Raw genomic sequence first — 17,507 nt, forward strand, 5'->3', positions numbered from 1 at the left:
TCGTAAAACTCCTGTTCCGGGATCTCTAAAAGCCGGTTTTTTCTCGGAAAAAAAAAAAAAAAAAAAAAAAAAAAAAAAAAAAAATTTGTAGTCACCGAAGAGCTTTTAGTTGCAAACGATTATCTACGAGTATTTCAGAAGCAATGCTGAGTTCTTTGTTGCTTATAAGCAAATACTTGAGCCAGGAGCAAAGAGTGCAAGCCGTTGAGGACTTGTCGAAGGATCTTGGTTCTAATACTGAAAGTGTGACAGCCTTATGTGACTTATTGAAAGAGTTAGATCAAAATGCAATTCGTGGAGTTTATCCAGTGATTCAAAAGTTTGTGTTCAGTATTATAGATGGCAAGTGTTCTGAGAGTGATTATGGTCACATTCTTACGTTAGCTGAAGAGTTACCTCAATTATATGATGACATTTTGGACAGATGTCATTGCCATTTGTCTGCATATATTCATGAAAGCTTGCCTAAGTTTCTTATTTCGTTTAGAAACGATATCTTACCGGAGTATTTAGCAGACCTGATTTCGAGTTCTAAAGCTAATTTTCAGCTTACGGATGAATCCATTGTAACCCTTTTTGAGTTTTTGAATTACTTTTTCATCCATGCCAAGTTGAAAGATCAAAAGACCTCATCTCTCGATAGGATCATCAGTTTTTTCATCGGACACAACGAAGAAAACGTTAGTAACTTGGCTATGCAATGCTTACGTTGGGAAATCGATAGTATTGTCATACAGAATCAAAGCAGTAAGTTTATCTGGGATGTTATATTCAATTTAGAAAAATCTCAAGTTAAACTGCACATGGATCATGCTTTTATAGTATGGTTAAGATATTTGACAAATGATAATCAAAAGCTAGTTGAGGACTCAATTTATCAACATGAAATCATTCAACTACAACATTATTGGCAAGTCTTACAGCATGGTTTAGTCAGTGATGCTCATGAACATAGAAAATTTTGCTTGTCTATATTACAATTGTCTCTAAAATTGATTGCAGTTCCAGTCAAGAATGAAATATTCTCGTGGGATCCTTCAAAGAAAGATGAATATTTGAGGGAATGGTCAAGATTCTCTACATTATTTGAAATCTTGGGAATTGATACTTCATTGCATCAAGCACAAGGCGGTATTAATGATCTCATTGGTTTAATTCTTCCAGACTCTTTAATACATCCCTCTTGGGGGTTTGGTTTGTTATCAACCGGATTCAAAGCTGGTATGGATTCAGTAAGAAAATTTTCTCTCAACATTTTATTATCTATTCCATCACAAAATTTATATTTATTAAAACATAGCTTGCCATTTTATGAACAAACCTATTTGCCATATGCTATGATGGCATCTCACTTTGCTGTTCTTCAGTCTGATGATACAAATGGAAATCATTGTGAACATGCAGACAGATTGGCCAGTTTCATTCAAAGTATCATTTCTAATTTGAAAACTGATGAAGAATTCCAAGCAGTTGTTTACTCTACTTTGAAAGTATTAGTCAGTTTAAAAGATGCTTTCGACCCGGCAAGAATTTATGTCACTTACGGTATACTTTCAGGCTTGAAGAAAAGAAGAGTTTTACAATTTGGGAAACATGATGAACTTTTACTTAAATTGATTGAAGTAAGTTCAGAGGGTCCTGTATTAGAAACTACCGTTCAAACTCTCAATTTAAGGCTCTTCTTGAATTTTCAACTTTCTGATTTGAATGTATTTCTTGATCTTCTTATCAAATTCACTAAATTTAATGGTTATGCTGTTTTGAATGAAAACTTGGATCTCGTTGTTGAGTACTTCCAGGAAAATCAAATCACTCAGACTAAGATAACCTCGATAATTGAAGGCGAATCTGTCTCTGCAGATGTAAAGATTGTTCTTATGCTCATTTCCAATAAAATGACCAACTCCATCAACCTTGAAAACCAATCCAATGTTTTATTAGCCAAATTACTTCAGACTAATATCTCTTTGGATAGTAATGAAAATATTCCTCGCTGCATTACTGAGTTGGCCACTGGTGAAAAATCAGAAGAGGCTTATGAAGAATTCTCCAAAGTTGATTTCTTAAACTATAAGCAAATTTTACCTACCAATATCAAGTTAATTGAACTTTGGGCCACTATTAATCAAGACGTTCAATCTGATGATCACCATCGCTTAAAGGCTGCTGCAGACAAATTTAAAGTGTTCAATAATCTTTTCGAAGCTTACCAATTGTCCGATATTGAAAATCATGAAATCTTCACCATCAATTCATTGCTTAAATTCAACCGTGAAATCTTATTGAATAACTCTTCTGAACCTGCTAGACTAATTAAGAATTTCTATAGGGTGAAAGATGCTTTATATGGCCAGTTCTTCAGATTCTTATCCATTCTTACCTCTAAAATTGGTTGCGAAAGTACTGAAATTGATGATATTTTAAGCTTATTAATTGTAAGCTCAACTAATTATGAAACTAACTTTTACACGGTACTTTTGTTAAATACTATCGTTAAACAAGAAAATCTTTCCAGTGAATTAGTTCCACGTCTAGTAGAAACTTTATCAGAAATATGGTCCAATTTATGTTCATCCAGATTGCAATTGAGTCAGAAAAACTTACATGTTTTAATGATTGATACCTTTATTGATCCATTCATCTTATCTCATTCAACTCATGATGAATTCGTCGCTTCTCACTTACTCAATTTTAGTAAATCCATAATAGAATTATCCTATGGCAGAAGATGTTTCTTACCAACATTGACTAAGAATTTATCCAATTTCCAGATAAAAGATCATCAAAATTTCGAAAAATTGATTTGGCTCCCTGAAGTATTAGTAGAATCATTCATGAGTTATCAATTAAGATCTAATATCTTCAGATTAGAAAATATCATTGCCAGTCTCTACGATAAACAGATTTCCTCAACAGCTGGGTCGAATATTTATACCAAATATTATGGTGCAGAGGAAATAAGCGGTCGTATTAATGCCATAGTTTTGATTAATTCTATCCAATCAAGTGAATTTGCTCTTCTGATTTTCCAATTCATTCGTAGTAAAGAAGAAGAGTACCACTTGTTTCAAGTTATCAAGCAAAATGATGGATTCCAAGAATGGAGAAGAATCCAATTACTTACCGTCATCTTATCGATAATCCAGAAGATAGATTCAAGTCTTATTATTGATGACTTCATGGCTTTACTTGGTACCGAACCTAGTCCATTGGTTAGAGTTTATCTTGAATGGATCACAGCAAGAATATTGTTGAGAGAACCTAAATATATTGATATAATGCTCGAAAAATTCAAAGTCGGAATGGACAGTAATTCAGTGAAACCAACCTTAATTACTGCTTACGAGAGAATATTGTATTTATCAATTCAACATTTAACAACATCAAAAGAAGCTGAATATTTAACCAAGTTTTTATCTGTGCTTTTCCCTGGGGCCACATCAAACAAAGCCACTACTAGACATTTCTCTCTTTCTTTGAATTGTTCAATTTATCCAGAGATTATGAAGAAGAAGTTGCCAATTAACCCAGACATTATTCAAATGTCTGAGAACTTGTACAAATCCGCTGTTTCTTCTGATGCTTTTGGATCTTATAGAAGTGGAGATGCTTTGTTGTGGGATATTTTAGGTGATTTCACTTTAGTGGGTATGACTGGAAGTGTCTTGTTAAGAGTTAGTGACAGGTCCGACATTGATTTCATCAGAAAGGAAGACTATAATAAACATTTAAGTCAAGCTCAAATCGATAATTTGCAAAACCCTGTTGGGGAAGATTTGAAGGAATTATGGATAAGAGTCTGTAAGAACAACAAAATTGCTGAAGATTTGAACTCAAATAACAAAATCGGGTCAACAAATGAAAAGGGTCAACAAGCCACCCTTCAAACCAAGAGTGGAGCCTGGTCAACTGTCATGGATGTTGATGAAACTGCTCGTGGTGGGGAAATTGTCCGTAGTGACTTAATTGTGGTATCTTCATTAGTTGATAAACCACCAAACTTGGGAGGTATTTGTAGGTTATGTGATGTATTAGGTGCTGGTTTACTCACATTAAATGACATTAGGGTAAAAAATCATCCTCAATTCAAGAACGTTGCTGTTACTGCTGACTACTGGATGCCTATGATTGAAGTTAAAGAAAACGGGATCATTGAATTTTTAAGAGAAAAGAAGAAAGAAGGTTATACTTTAATTGGTTTGGAACAAACCACTAATTCCGTTGAGTTGAATTCTAATTTACAATTCCCTAAAAAATCCTTAATTTTAATTGGTAAAGAAAAAGAAGGTGTTCCTGGTGATTTATTAGCTGAGTTAGATATGTGCGTTGAAATTAAGCAAGTTGGTGTTATTAGATCCATGAATATTCAAACAGCTACTGCTATTATTGTTCATGCATACTCTACTCAACATTGTTAAAATAATCTATTTATTTATTAAAACTATTGTACATAATGGTATATAAAACATGCTCTATTTGAATAAAATTTAATAAAATTAAAAAATTTCTCCATCATCATCATCTTGTTCCACAAGAGTATCTAAGGCATGGACAATGGCTCCACAGTATTTATTCACCATTGATATGGCTTTCACTATTGACTGAGGTTTGAGACCCTTGAAATTACTGTTATTCGAATTAACAGCCAAATTAATATTTGAAATTGGAGTAATAACCTTATTATCGTACCAACCAATAATTAAACCGTTCTCCAAAACCTGTTCTTCTTCAAGCGATGGATCGAATAAAAGATTATCACCAATGACACCTAATGTTATGAAAAGAGGTGGTTGAAACTTATCGGTCCTGAAAAGTGTCAGTAATAATTGGGCATTCTCCCAGTCATCGGAGAAAGTTGGTTGTTCTTCGATTTCTGCATCATCAATTTCACTAACTAATAATGGTAAACGAGTGGTTTTCAATGCCAAATACGATGTTAAGGATAATAAAGTCAATGGGTAAGACGAATGACTGATCACAATACAATCTATGAAAAGTTTAAAAGCATATTTAGTGGTTAGTTTCAAGTATTTGAATGGGAAATTTTTCATCAATAAGTTAGTCAAGTTGAACTTTAAATTTCCCACGAAATTGGAATCATCTCTAAACCCTGCAACATCAACATCACATTCAATCAAGTTGGGCTCTCTATCTATAAGAACAACCTTGGATTTAACACTCACTATACATTCACTACCATCCATTAACCTTATTCTAGCTGAACCATTAGATCCTGGAAGAAACGATGTTTTTGCCTCTAGAGGACGGAACCGGTGCTCACTTCTTGAATCCGGTCTGATAGGCGGCGACTGGCACAAGGAATCATGTAGATACGCTCTCTCAGCTGGTGATAATATCATAATTCAATCTCTTCTGGCCTTATATTCTGTGCAGATATCACCAAGATGCTTTGACTTGATTCGAGAAGAGCAAAAAAATTTGAAGTAGTAAGAAAAAAGGTGTGCAGTACCGAAAAAGCAGGTTCATTTGGAAAAGCGAAAAAAAATTGAAAACATCAACATCTACAAAACAAGGTATTCTAGAATATTGACGAATATTCAATTATAATAGCTTATATATGTCTGGTTTATTTGGTAACTCCAGTGGTAGTGGTGGTACCGCAACACAGTCACTGCTCTTTGGCGGTGTGGGTTCTGCAGGAGCCAATAATGCATCTAATAGTCATGGCACCGGTAGCACTAGTGCACCTCAACATAATGCCAATGGGCCAATTTGGTTTGAACATACTAAGAAAAGAACCATTACTAATCATCTAGTGCCGAAAAGAAAGTCTGCTTTCCAAAGTACATCAGCATCGTCAACCAATGGTGATTCTAAAAATGATAAATCCAACAGAGGTGAATCTAAAAACAGTGTTAAAAGTTTATTAGATACTGATGCTTCTAATGAATATAATTTGGTATCGTTTGGATCCAAACAACGTAAATCAATAACCACCGGCTCCGGAATATCGGATTTTGATATCAGTAGTGGAGATTTACTGAAATATCATGATACAGTCAATGAAACTATTAATGAAGAGTTCCCCTTGTATAATAATAATGAAGACTTACCACCGTCTAGATCAATATTTGATTTGAATGATGAGGTATTGATTTCACTCAATAGACCTTCTAGTCAGCATCCGGACTCCTTTATCAATAAAGATCCAAAGAATTATAATAACGTTTTCACTAATAAGGGCTCCACTGATTTGGTGGCCATTGAAAATAACGATGCTAAACAAGCAGGGGCCACCTCTGCCACCGCTAATGGTAAAGCATCTTCATCGTCTAGTAACCCATTGAATCATGGAGAAACAGCCATTTTAGTATTTGGATACCCTGAAGCAATGGCAAATCAAGTAATTTTACATTTTCTGGAATTGGGTAATGTTTTAGAAGATTTTGAAATTAATAAGAGTGCGTCTAAGGGTGCCGGTAACAGTTTGATTAACCAAACTTTAGATAATAATAAATTAATTGCTCCTATATTTAGTGGAGAATCTTGGGTTAAGATTACATATGATAATCCATCTTCAGCTATTGATGCATTACAAGAAAATGGTACAGTATTCAACGGACATTTATTAGGAGTTATTCCATATACAAGAAATGCAATTGAAAAATTACAAAAAAGAAAATTAACCGAAAATGAGGATATTGGTGGGGATTTTGAGTTACGTAGACTGTTAGATAAATCAAAAAAACTTGACACCATTGGTAATCCAGGAGAATCCAGTGATATCCAAGGTGCTTATGTTAAAAGACTAGATATTAAAGACGGATCAGGATTGTTTTTGAAAGCTAATGACCCAACTAAACCTGAAGTTGATAAGAAAAATGATGAAAAATTAGGGATTTGGGGCAAAACCCTCAAATTTTTCTTTGGATTCAATGAATTATAAGGGAATCGTGTACATTAAATATATATTAAGTTAGAGGTAATCACTGTAGTTATCTATATTGACGCCTTGAAAGATCCGATTGAGGATATCTTGGAGGACTCATTGTTCTTCTAGAAGGACTTAAACTTCTCACTGAGGATGGATTTGAGCCATATTCATACTTGACAGGATTTGGACTTCTATATAGGTCATGCATTGATTTCTGGGGACTTGGAGATCTTGAAGATAATCCATGACTAGGCAGAATAAACCTTGAGCTCGATAATGAAGGAAGAATTTTGTTGGGGTTTAAATCAGGTTTATGATTATCAGATAGTCTGCTACCATGAATCGTACTTGAAAATTTGGGAACATAAGGAGTTGATCGACTTATCCAATTAGGTTGGGATTCATCATCTTCACTATCACTATAATGAGATCTTTTTTGTAAATCATATAATTCTGAAAGAGTATGATGTTGGAACGAATCATTAACAAAAGATCTTTCATGATCTCTTAATTCACGATCTCTTAATTCGCGATCTCTTAATTCACGATTGATTAATTTCCTTTCATATAATTCCCGATCTCTCCAATCTTTATTTTTCAAAAGAAGGGTTTTTTCCTTTTCTAACTGTTCTTTTTCAAAATTCAATTTGGCTTCTAAAAAATGAAGTCTTTGTAAATCATCTTTGGTAGAGCTTGGGAGTAAAGTATTTGGTAAAGTTTGAGAATTTTTAATATTGACACTATTGAAAGGCTTACCATTGATATCATGAGTTATGAAAACTTTCAGTTTATCAGTGAGTAAGTGAGCTTTCGAATCATGATTAACAACGTATTGAGCAGGAATATTAGGCCCAAAAGTAGCATCAACAATTGCATTTTTTTTCAAAGTTGAAGTCTTTGGTTTCACGAATTTATCATTATACTCACCAAACATTTCTTGATAAAGAATCTGTTTATCATTGATTAAAGTTAAAAAATTCGAGATCAATAAGTAATTTAAAGCAGATACTGAAGGAATTACGATTGTAAATAATTTCAAGATTGACGTTGTTGAAGACAAAAACCTCAAGATCATCAAAGTGACTGGATTGAAAGAAATGAATAAGTAGAGAGGGAATTTAGTTGGTGACCAAACTTTCAATTGCCAAATTTTTTTTTCAATTAGATTAATTTCTTCGGTAGTATCGTCATCGAGAAAGCTTTCATTATTATAGCTATCATTGGCGTCTTCATAGCTAGAAGGATTGTGGTTTGGGTATTGACTAAACAACCGGCTTAATTTGAACCAGATTGAATTTTCAAATTCATTTGCATTATTCAAGGATATTTCAATAGCTGAATTTGAATTTGGTTTTTTAGAAAGACTTGAATTTAGTAAGGAGTAATTTTTGAAACTTATAAAGAACACTTTGATAAAGTTAATTACTGATGCCATAAATATTGAAAACGCTAAGAGTTTTATGAAAAGTATCCCGTATTTATTATTAGTAGTACGATCACTAGTCAGTTGAATCAACGGTTGGCCCTTAATGGCTCTTCTTTTAATTTGTTCGTAGCGGTAAAAGTCAATTTGAAACAATCTATTCTCTTTTTTATCTGAGGAAGTATCATAATAATCCAATATTTTAACCAATACATTGAATAAGGTTGTTAAACCAAAGCCTAAGGGTAAACCAATTGATCTGTGGTACAAGTCCCAATCTATCGATAGTCTGCTCTCATTCAACCAAAGAAGAAAATCAAAGGGGTATGACCTGATCTTCTCCAGTAGCGGCTGCTTCCTTATAAACGGTTTCCGGGGCATGATAAGACGTGACTGGAGCTGAATTGATCAGGTTGTATCGCTAGATGGAGCTTTGTTTATATTTAATTGATAGCCGTCTGGTGTACGGGTGTTTAATCCAGTCGGTGTATTTTTATTTTTATTTTTTTTTGTTGTTTCGATTCAACCACGCGTCTATCACCACAGCGTTAAAGATGGAGGATACGTTATATCGGTATAGACGAGGGAATGAAGAGATGAAGCTGAAGCTACGCCAGATGCTCGAGGACACCGAGGTGCGCGGAGGCCACAATTACTTTGATGACTTCAAGGAGAACATCGAACACATCCGGAGAAACAAGTACGAGTTACCCAACGAGGGTAAGTTGAACAAGATGAGTGACCGAAAAGAGGGACCAGAGAAAGCAAGGAATAACAAACAGGATAGGCCGATTCAATCAAGTGAAAGGAAGAAGGACAAGAGGGGGGTTCAAGAGAAGGAAAGTAACAATTTATTGATCAATAAACTAAACCAACAAAAGGACAAGATCGAACAATTAGAGAAAAAATTGATGCAAAATCAAAACCATAGTATTAGTCTACAGAATGAGAATATTCGGATGAAAGCCCAGCTCGAAGCGATCAACCAAATGATGAGTAAAAGCAATGAAGAGCTCAAAGCCCTTCAGTTAAAAGAAGTTGAACGACAGAATGGCGAGCGACAGAAAACCCAAGTTGACGCTGATAATTTGAAAAAACTCGAAAATTTCCAAAATATCAAGAATAAAAATGAAGTCAACTTATATAAAGCACAAGTGGAAGAACTCAAGTACCAGAATAAAAAGCTAGTCCAACAAAATGACCAGTTGAAAGATGAAAATGATAAACACCGGAATCAAACCAGCCTCATCAAGAAATTACGAATTAGTCTGATTTACTATAAACACCATTACGTTAATTTGGCCGACAAACTAATCCAATGCAAGAACGTTATCAACTACTACAAAAGCCAAACAAAACAAACACCCGACAATGACAATACCGAAGATCTATTAAAAGATCTGACCACTAACCATTTGATTGGTAATTACAATTACAACCATCAACCCAACCCAAATTTGAAATCGTACATCATCATGGTTCTATTTATAAACCGCCTCCGCAGAAGAGTCACTGACAAACAAGACTTCAACCTGAAAATAGCTTACCTTAGCACCATCCAGCCTTTTGAAGAGAATAGATGATCTAGTCGTACAGGGTTTACCTTTGGAAAATGCTGCTAAAAATAGGCGGTGAAGACACGACCAGTAAACTTTTCTTTCTTTTTTTTTCCCTTTCCCAATTCGTTTTGCGTCTCGTGTGATGGTTAGTTCTGGTGCACTGGCTTTTCCGTTCCTGGTGGATGGATCTTTTTCCTTGCTGTTCTGTCTGTCTGTTCCGGGCAAAGGCGACCAGCACTCGTTCGCCAGACTCGGTCGGTTCAGTCTAGAACTGGCTTCGCTAACAAGAACAAAGCACCGAGAAAGGAGTTAAGGTACCGAGGCTAAAAACGCACCGGGCCCAAAGGTGATGTCATTTGCCAGACCAAAAAGTGACCCCAGAGTGTGGTGTACGGATGGCGGATGGGGGTGGGTCCGAATCTAGAACATTCCTGGCAGAGGACTATTTTTATTTTTGTTTGTTTTGTCTTTTGTGAAAGTATGACGTAGACAAAACGGAAATTTGAAGGTGAGCCAAACAAAGCGAAATAGAGAAATAAAGCCAAAACCTATATAAAGAAGACTAAATTACAATTTGTTAAATTATATTTATCAGATACATTATTGAAGTATTTAATATTTTAATAAACTGGCCATTAATATAATCGTCAATAATGGCGACTTTTGTTCTGTCTGATAATCAATACACTGATAAACAAGAAGCAACATCACCAACAACGTCTAATAACTATTTTCAAATACCCCAAGTTAATATTGAAAGAAGTAAGTCGGATAAAAAAAAAAGTAGTAATACAAAATTATCACCAAGTAAGTTATATTCCAAGAGTCCGGTTTCTCCAACGGCTAAATTCCCATTCAAAAATTTACCACCTTCGGTTGAGTCGATTGCAAATGATGATATAGAAGAGTACTTTAAGAAAGAAACACCAATAGTTTTCGATATCCGACCATTTAACTTGTACTCGCAATCCCGGTTATCTAATTCAATCAACCTATGTATGCCCACCACGTTATTGAAAAGACCAGCTTATGATTTGGTTCAATTATTAAATCTGATTAATATTTCGGTTAACGATAAACAAATCATACATCATCAAATACACACAGTGACCACTGAACCAATCAGTATTCTTGTTTATGATTCGGAATCTTATACTAATCACATTACTTTTGCTTTATATCAAACTATATTTAAGTTTTTGAAATATAACTCTAATGAAGAAACTAAATTCAAAGTTGGATATATTAACGGAGGTTTCAATTCTATCGAAAATAAATCAATCGTTGATTCTTCTGAATTAAACCCTTCGAATAATTTAACCATTGCTTCACCTCCTTCGTCAACGTTTTCTCTAAGTTCATCGATTAGTTCGGATAGTCCAATTAGTCCATTAGCAAGTACATCGCATTCAAATGACCATATCGATGACCATGCACCATACCTTGGAGGATTCACCCTACCTTCTTCAGCACCATCACAACAAAAATTTTTAAGTAGTATTAAGAAAAATAACTTGATATTACCAAAACTTGATATGAAAACAATACAATCAAATGAAGAATTAATCGATGATGATATCAATCATTATAATTATCAAGTCAAACTACCTAAAAACTTGAAAGATCATAAAGATGAATTACCCAATTGGTTAAAGTTTTTAGCAGAAGATATCGATGATGTTAATCATAATGAAATATTATTGAAGAAGTTTAATTTGAAATTTAATAAGATTGAAACTTGTGAACAAATTAGATTAAATGCAGCAATCACTAGAAACTCTGATCATGCAGCTTGTTCCAATCCTAATATTTGCAGTCCTTCGTCTTTATGTCCTGGGTGTGACGATATCAATTATAAAATACCAAAAGGTATTGAATATGGTTTCAAAAATCGCTACAATAACATTTGGCCCTATGAACACTCGAGAGTCAAATTGATTAACCTGCCTTCAATCCAAAAAATTTATAATAATGATAATGATGATTATTTCAATGCTAATTACATTCATTTCCCCAAATTAAGTAATAACCGTTATATCGCTACCCAAAATCCTCTACAATCTACATTTGAGGATTTTTGGAAAATTATATGGTATAATAAAATCCCCTTGATTATTTGTTTAAATAATCAATCATTAATGTTGAATCAAAAGTATTTTGATGATCAATTTTTCCCAACAAGTCAATTAAAAGTTGAAGTCATATCAACTAAAAATCAATCTAATTATATTCATCGGGAAATTAAATTATCTAAATTAAACTATAACCATGATAACACACAAATTATTAATCACTTTGAATATAAAGACTGGCCTGATTTCGGGGTTCCCAAAACTTTTGATTCAATTTTAAATTTAATTAATGACAAATCAAATTTAATCACTTCAAAAAATTTGAAAAAAGATTTACTTATACATTGTTCTGCTGGTTGTGGTAGAACCGGCTGCTTTATTACTTTAGATATGATTCTTGATTTAATGAAATCTCCTTCTAATTCAAAATTTGATTTCTGGGGTAACGATGATTTAATCTACAAAGCAATCCAATTCCAAAGAACTCAAAGAATATCAATGGTGCAAAACTTGGATCAATTTATTGTTTGTTACGAAATTATCATTGAGTATATTGTTGATAACTTATTGAAAAAATAATTCGGTAATATAATTACTGTTCTCTCTCTCCCTTTAATGGTTTAACGAATTTTTAATAGCATTTTGTATATATTTAATAAAAATAGGCTTCTAATATTTCTATATTTAACCTTTCTGTAGTATAAATTGTTTTATGAAGCAATTTAGTATGAGCACTTGCTCATGCTCGGCGAATCTTTTCTATAGTTGCCTAGCCTAATGTATGATGTTCTTTACTATTGTTGAAAGAGTACCTTTCTCTATTCAGTTACTTTTAGTAAATGCACCCGGTTAAACTGGTAATTTACTTCGTCATTCAGATAATCCATAGGAGTCATGACAACATCTTTGTTGCATACTTTCTGCCCAACCGTTGGGTCTTTCCATCTGGATCCACGGTCCAAAGCTCCAGCCGTCTCCAGACGAGTTTTTTGCAGTCGTCGACCCTCCTGTGCAGGTTTTGCTCGGTTTCTCTGTTTCGAACAGCCCTGGAAAAGCATACTCAGATTGGCGAGCAAGAAATCATTTTTCATTTTGTCATTCCAACAATTAAAATTGGGGTCCCCAAATACTTCTTCTTCTTCCGAGAAGATTTTGTTAGGCAGCATATGCTTATTTCCTCCGTCATTGCTGGGAAATTTGCAAAATAAGATTTGCTCGGGATTTTAGTCGACTTTTAGAGCAATTTCCGATTTCATCGTGATTATTTTGCTGGTGTGTGGGTGTTTGTCTAGATGCGGGAGAAAAAAAAAAAGGTCTTATTATTTGATTTAACATTGTAGATTCCATAAGCGGAAATTTTCAAGTCCATCAGATTGGTTTAACAGCTACTTATAATGAGTCAAGATGATATAAATAAAGAGAAAGTATCGTATTTGTTGAAGTTGTTGGGGAAGTCCCATTTGTCGCTGGACCCAGATTCTGATTTTGAGGACATTCCGGATAGTTTGACCATGATGTTAACGGCCCCAGCGATTGAAGCAGATACTTTGATTACCCCAACTACCCAAGCACAAAATGAAGTTGAGAGTACTATTAGAGAGATCTATGAAGATTTGGTGGACGAAGCATCCAGGGAATCCAGAAATATCAAGAATGATAGCTTGAACACTAAGAAACTTTTAAAGTATCTTGATAAATCATTGAATGAGCCAATGAATGAATTATATTACCCATATGACCCCAACCATGGTTGGATGCTTTACTGGTTGATAAATCCTTACTATGTTTTAAAAGAATCAAACACTCTCGATGAATCTACCAAGAAATTGGCATCAGATAAAATACAAAAAAATTTAATTAATAACGGTTATGAAGGAATTGGCGGAGGGAAAAACCAATTAGGCCATATAGCCAGTACTTATGCTTCAATTTTAACTCTTGTTGTAATTGGAGACTATAGTACTTTGAAATCATTACAAAAACCAATATATGATTGGTTAATGAGTTTAAAATTGTCAAATGGCTCCTTTTTAATGCATAAACAAGGTGAACATGACGCAAGATCAACTTACTGTGCTTTGGTCATTGCTTCTTTATTGAACGTATTAACAAAAGAACTTTGCGAAAATACCTTATCCTGGTTAAATAAGTGCCAAACTTATGAAGGGGGATTTTCTGGTATACCTGGAACTGAAGCTCATGGGGGGTATACTTTTTGCTCAGTGGCAAGCTACTTTCTCTTGTTAGGTTCTAGTGATGACTTTGGCAAAGAGTTGGCTGAAAATATCGATTTGGATCTTTTAATAAGTTGGGTCTCACATAGACAGCTACAATTGGAAGGAGGATTCAATGGCAGATCGAATAAATTGGTCGATGCCTGTTATAGTTTTTGGATTGGTGCAGTGGGGCAGCTTCTAGAACCGGTATTGAATATAGAATCTTTATTCGATAAGGATGCTTTAAAATGTTATATTTTGAATTGTTCCCAAAATTCAGTTAAAGGTGGATTTAGAGATAAACCTGGTAAATCAGTTGATTTCTATCATACTAATTACACTTTACTAGGCTTGAGTATAACTGAACATTCATTAAGTTTCCCAGAAACTTCTGGGCTCGATTATGATTCTTTTGCTTTCAATTTTCAATCAAAAGATTTGGAATCAACTTCTTCAACAAACCCAATAAATCCAGTCTTTGGTTTACCCCTCGGCGTTGCTGAAGCTTGTAAATTACATTTACGAAATTAACTTTTTATTAAGTTTGTATTAATTACAGTTAATCCCTCTGGAGGGTCTATTTATTACTTTTTCATCTTTTGTAGGAGCAATCAAGTGTTAGCTGTAACTAAAAAATACATCTCCAATGCCAGAAGATGCAAAAAATGAATGCGATTTCTGTGGATCGAACACAGGACCTTCAGATTAACTGGACTGAAGTTTTCTTCAGTCTGACGCTCTCCCAACTGAGCTAAAACCGCAAAGAAGAACCCACGGCGGGAGTCGAACCCGCAATCTTTTGATTAGAAGTCAAACGCGTTAACCATTACGCTACGCAGGCGCTTTCATGTTCAAATTTCGTGCTGTTTTATAACAAGTATACATTTTTAATGACTAAAAATGTTTAAAATATAAAATGATTTTTTTAATAAGCCACTATCCAACAATATTCTTACTGATAACCGTAATAGAGCTAAGTGAAAAACTATATGTCAATCTTTTTTTTTTCTCTAGGATCAAATAAGTGTCCATTTTGTATCATTTTTTCCTGAAAAAATATTCTTTGTCTTTTCTGACACTATACTTGACTATTATTTTTTATCAGGAATGATTCATTTCATATAATAACTGCTGAAGTAATAATGCATACCTTTTAATTTATAAATGTTAAAGAAAAATGACAGAGAAGATTTAAGCCATAATAGAAAAGCAATTCCATGTAAAGAGGAAGATCCCATATAGAGTTATTGTGATGAGGGAGCAATGACATGAAATGTAAAGTCACTAGGATTATAAGCTAGGTTAATTGAAAAAAAGATACTGGTTCAAAAAGTACACCCTTCTAACGTTACTGGAACTATCTTTTCAAAATTAATTTTGTAATGAAGACACATTAGTCTCGTAATGAAGACACATTAGTCTCGTAATGACTATGATACCTCATGATTACTGTACATACCGAAAGGTATTTGATTTCTTTTTTATTGGGTAAAATTTTGAGCAGCACTACTTCTAAAGGCAGACAAAATTTTTATTAAGAATCGTTTTGGGAATTATATTGAAAACCATTTTTCGAAAGCGGTATTGATTCATCGAGTTATGAGAGTGAATCAGACTTTATCTTGCCATTTCCAGAGAGTGAGCATAGTTTCCAAGACAGATAATGTAAGACCATCAAGGAAGATCATCAATATGAAGTATAACTATATTTGTGACAGTTTACGACGCTTCTTTGGTTAATACAGAAATATCCCTTTGGGACTAGTATGCTCTATAGAATACTATCCACAGTCCTCGGTAATGCTAGAAACAAAACCTTCAGTATTATTGAAATAGTACCTTTTTTTCCATTGAAAGTCATGAGTAAGAAAACTGTTTGATTTTTTGCAACAATTTTACAAAATAATGCGATATATTCAAAAAAGTACTTTTTGCTAAAAAAAGAACCCGAAGTCTTTCTAAGTAGTTTTTACAGTCCCCTCTGATATATCTTTCAGAAAGCAATATATACAAATACAATAGTAGCTCTTCTCGATGATTTGCAATTTTAAAAAGACAAAATGCTAACCAGGAAAGGAGTGGCAAGTCCTGCAAGTTCAAATGGCGATTGAATATGAATCAAAAAAAAAATTCTTGACAAATTGAAGGATCAGATTTTACGCTGTAGTTAATTTCACTTAAACTATTTGAAGATTCTTATAAAGGAATTGGCAACTTAACTAGGTGCTTTGAGCACATTTTTGTAGTCAAGAGTAGATGGCATGTTTGCTCCCTTTTAACAATCTAGAATATACGTAATAGAGAAATGCCTGAAAATGAAGAGGAAAACGTCCCAAATATTTGAAAAACATATTAAATGAATCCTTTTTTCTCCTTCTTTTCTAGTGTCGTTTGCTCATGTTGAGTTCAAATAAGTCCTTTGTTTGAACTATATTTAACAGTATCTATTTAAGTAGTAAAATGTAGTAGTACGTAAAAGTGCAGCCTATGTGACTTACTAAAAATATCAAAATCTCACAATTTTGATCATGAATAGTTAAGAATATAACTATTGATTCCCTATTTTAGTGATAATGGTAGATGTTAACCCATGTCGAAATAAAATGAAGCTTGATCCAATACTTAAAAGATTACTTGTTCAAGCGAACCAAAGCACAGTGCAATGCCTATGGCATTTTCTTTAAAGCAATTTCGTTATTTTTATCGGGTTATGTATGTAAATCAGACCTCTATTGTCCATGTACGTCCCGAGGATGAACATAGTTTCCATGACGGACAACCATAGCATACGCAATAAGAAATAAGCGAGATAAGGACTAATGATTGGCAGTAGATTAATTTATTATCTTCATGTAGTTATTAAACGGATGGATATGTTATTACAATTAATAGATCATCGACAGCTTGATGGTCTGACAATTTTCGCAACCGAACTCACAAGGCAGGCAGTGTTTCTTGTTTCTTAATCCGAACTTCTACATATGTTGTAATAGATTAAAAGTACCGCTAACGAGGGAACGATACTAAACAGTGGAAATGGATAGGACATTTAGTTGTAGTTTTGTAGGTTTGTATTATGAGTGATAACTTTTCAGTGTATCAAAAAAAAAGTTCTCTAGAATACAATTTTTTTCCCAAAGATTCAACAAAGAGACTTTAGTTATGTCAGACCTTGAAGGTCTGCAGATGATGTACTGGCCTATCTATATTGATAGGTACAATACATCATCAAATGAAGACATAAATTATATTTAAAGTTTGTGTCAATCCATAAATGAGGCATTCTGATAATGTGCATATATAAATAAATAGGCATTTCCATGTTAAATGGAAAAATCTTCT

General features: G+C 33.8%; 7 protein-coding genes and 2 non-coding genes across 9 annotated transcripts; 5 read left to right on the top strand and 4 right to left on the bottom strand.

The window, feature by feature from the left end:
• Window positions 1-114: 114 nt before the first annotated feature.
• On the top strand, window positions 115-4,418 carry HYPBUDRAFT_132917 (tRNA (guanosine(18)-2'-O)-methyltransferase; the record flags this gene model as incomplete). Its single annotated transcript, XM_020219495.1, has 1 exon — window positions 115-4,418. Exon 1 carries the CDS (start codon window positions 144-146, stop codon window positions 4,416-4,418), a length of 4,275 nt encoding a protein of 1,424 aa, XP_020079140.1. The 5' UTR covers window positions 115-143.
• Window positions 4,419-4,452: 34 nt separating this feature from the next.
• RRP42 (exosome non-catalytic core subunit) lies at window positions 4,453-5,392 on the bottom strand. Its single transcript, XM_020220557.1, has one exon. It carries the CDS (start codon window positions 5,358-5,360, stop codon window positions 4,497-4,499), a length of 864 nt encoding a protein of 287 aa, XP_020079141.1. The 5' UTR covers window positions 5,361-5,392; the 3' UTR covers window positions 4,453-4,496.
• A 145-nt stretch (window positions 5,393-5,537) lies between these two features.
• Window positions 5,538-7,357, top strand: HYPBUDRAFT_164650 (FG-nucleoporin). Its single transcript, XM_020222672.1, has one exon. It carries the CDS (start codon window positions 5,579-5,581, stop codon window positions 6,905-6,907), a length of 1,329 nt encoding a protein of 442 aa, XP_020079142.1. The 5' UTR covers window positions 5,538-5,578; the 3' UTR covers window positions 6,908-7,357.
• HYPBUDRAFT_3995 (uncharacterized protein) lies at window positions 6,957-8,699 on the bottom strand (the record flags this gene model as incomplete). Its single annotated transcript, XM_020223393.1, has 1 exon — window positions 6,957-8,699. One exon carries the CDS (start codon window positions 8,697-8,699, stop codon window positions 6,957-6,959), a length of 1,743 nt encoding a protein of 580 aa, XP_020079143.1.
• Window positions 8,700-9,052: 353 nt separating this feature from the next.
• HYPBUDRAFT_3996 (uncharacterized protein) lies at window positions 9,053-9,901 on the top strand (the record flags this gene model as incomplete). Its single annotated transcript, XM_020223394.1, has 1 exon — window positions 9,053-9,901. One exon carries the CDS (start codon window positions 9,053-9,055, stop codon window positions 9,899-9,901), a length of 849 nt encoding a protein of 282 aa, XP_020079144.1.
• A 314-nt stretch (window positions 9,902-10,215) lies between these two features.
• PTP2 (tyrosine protein phosphatase) lies at window positions 10,216-12,612 on the top strand. Its single transcript, XM_020223195.1, has one exon. It carries the CDS (start codon window positions 10,531-10,533, stop codon window positions 12,526-12,528), a length of 1,998 nt encoding a protein of 665 aa, XP_020079145.1. The 5' UTR covers window positions 10,216-10,530; the 3' UTR covers window positions 12,529-12,612.
• Window positions 12,613-13,333: 721 nt separating this feature from the next.
• On the top strand, window positions 13,334-14,696 carry RAM1 (protein farnesyltransferase; the record flags this gene model as incomplete). Its single annotated transcript, XM_020219496.1, has 1 exon — window positions 13,334-14,696. The coding sequence occupies exon 1, from the start codon at window positions 13,344-13,346 to the stop codon at window positions 14,694-14,696; it is 1,353 nt and encodes a 450-aa protein (XP_020079146.1). The 5' UTR covers window positions 13,334-13,343.
• A 139-nt stretch (window positions 14,697-14,835) lies between these two features.
• HYPBUDRAFT_t24 lies at window positions 14,836-14,926 on the bottom strand. Its single transcript has one exon. It is a non-coding gene; the product is annotated as a tRNA-Phe (tRNA).
• A 7-nt stretch (window positions 14,927-14,933) lies between these two features.
• On the bottom strand, window positions 14,934-15,006 carry HYPBUDRAFT_t23. Its single transcript has one exon. It is a non-coding gene; the product is annotated as a tRNA-Arg (tRNA).
• Window positions 15,007-17,507: the final 2,501 nt, after the last annotated feature.

This window comes from Hyphopichia burtonii (genome assembly GCF_001661395.1).
Source record: "Hyphopichia burtonii NRRL Y-1933 unplaced genomic scaffold HYPBUscaffold_1, whole genome shotgun sequence".
NCBI lineage: Eukaryota > Fungi > Ascomycota > Pichiomycetes > Serinales > Debaryomycetaceae > Hyphopichia > Hyphopichia burtonii.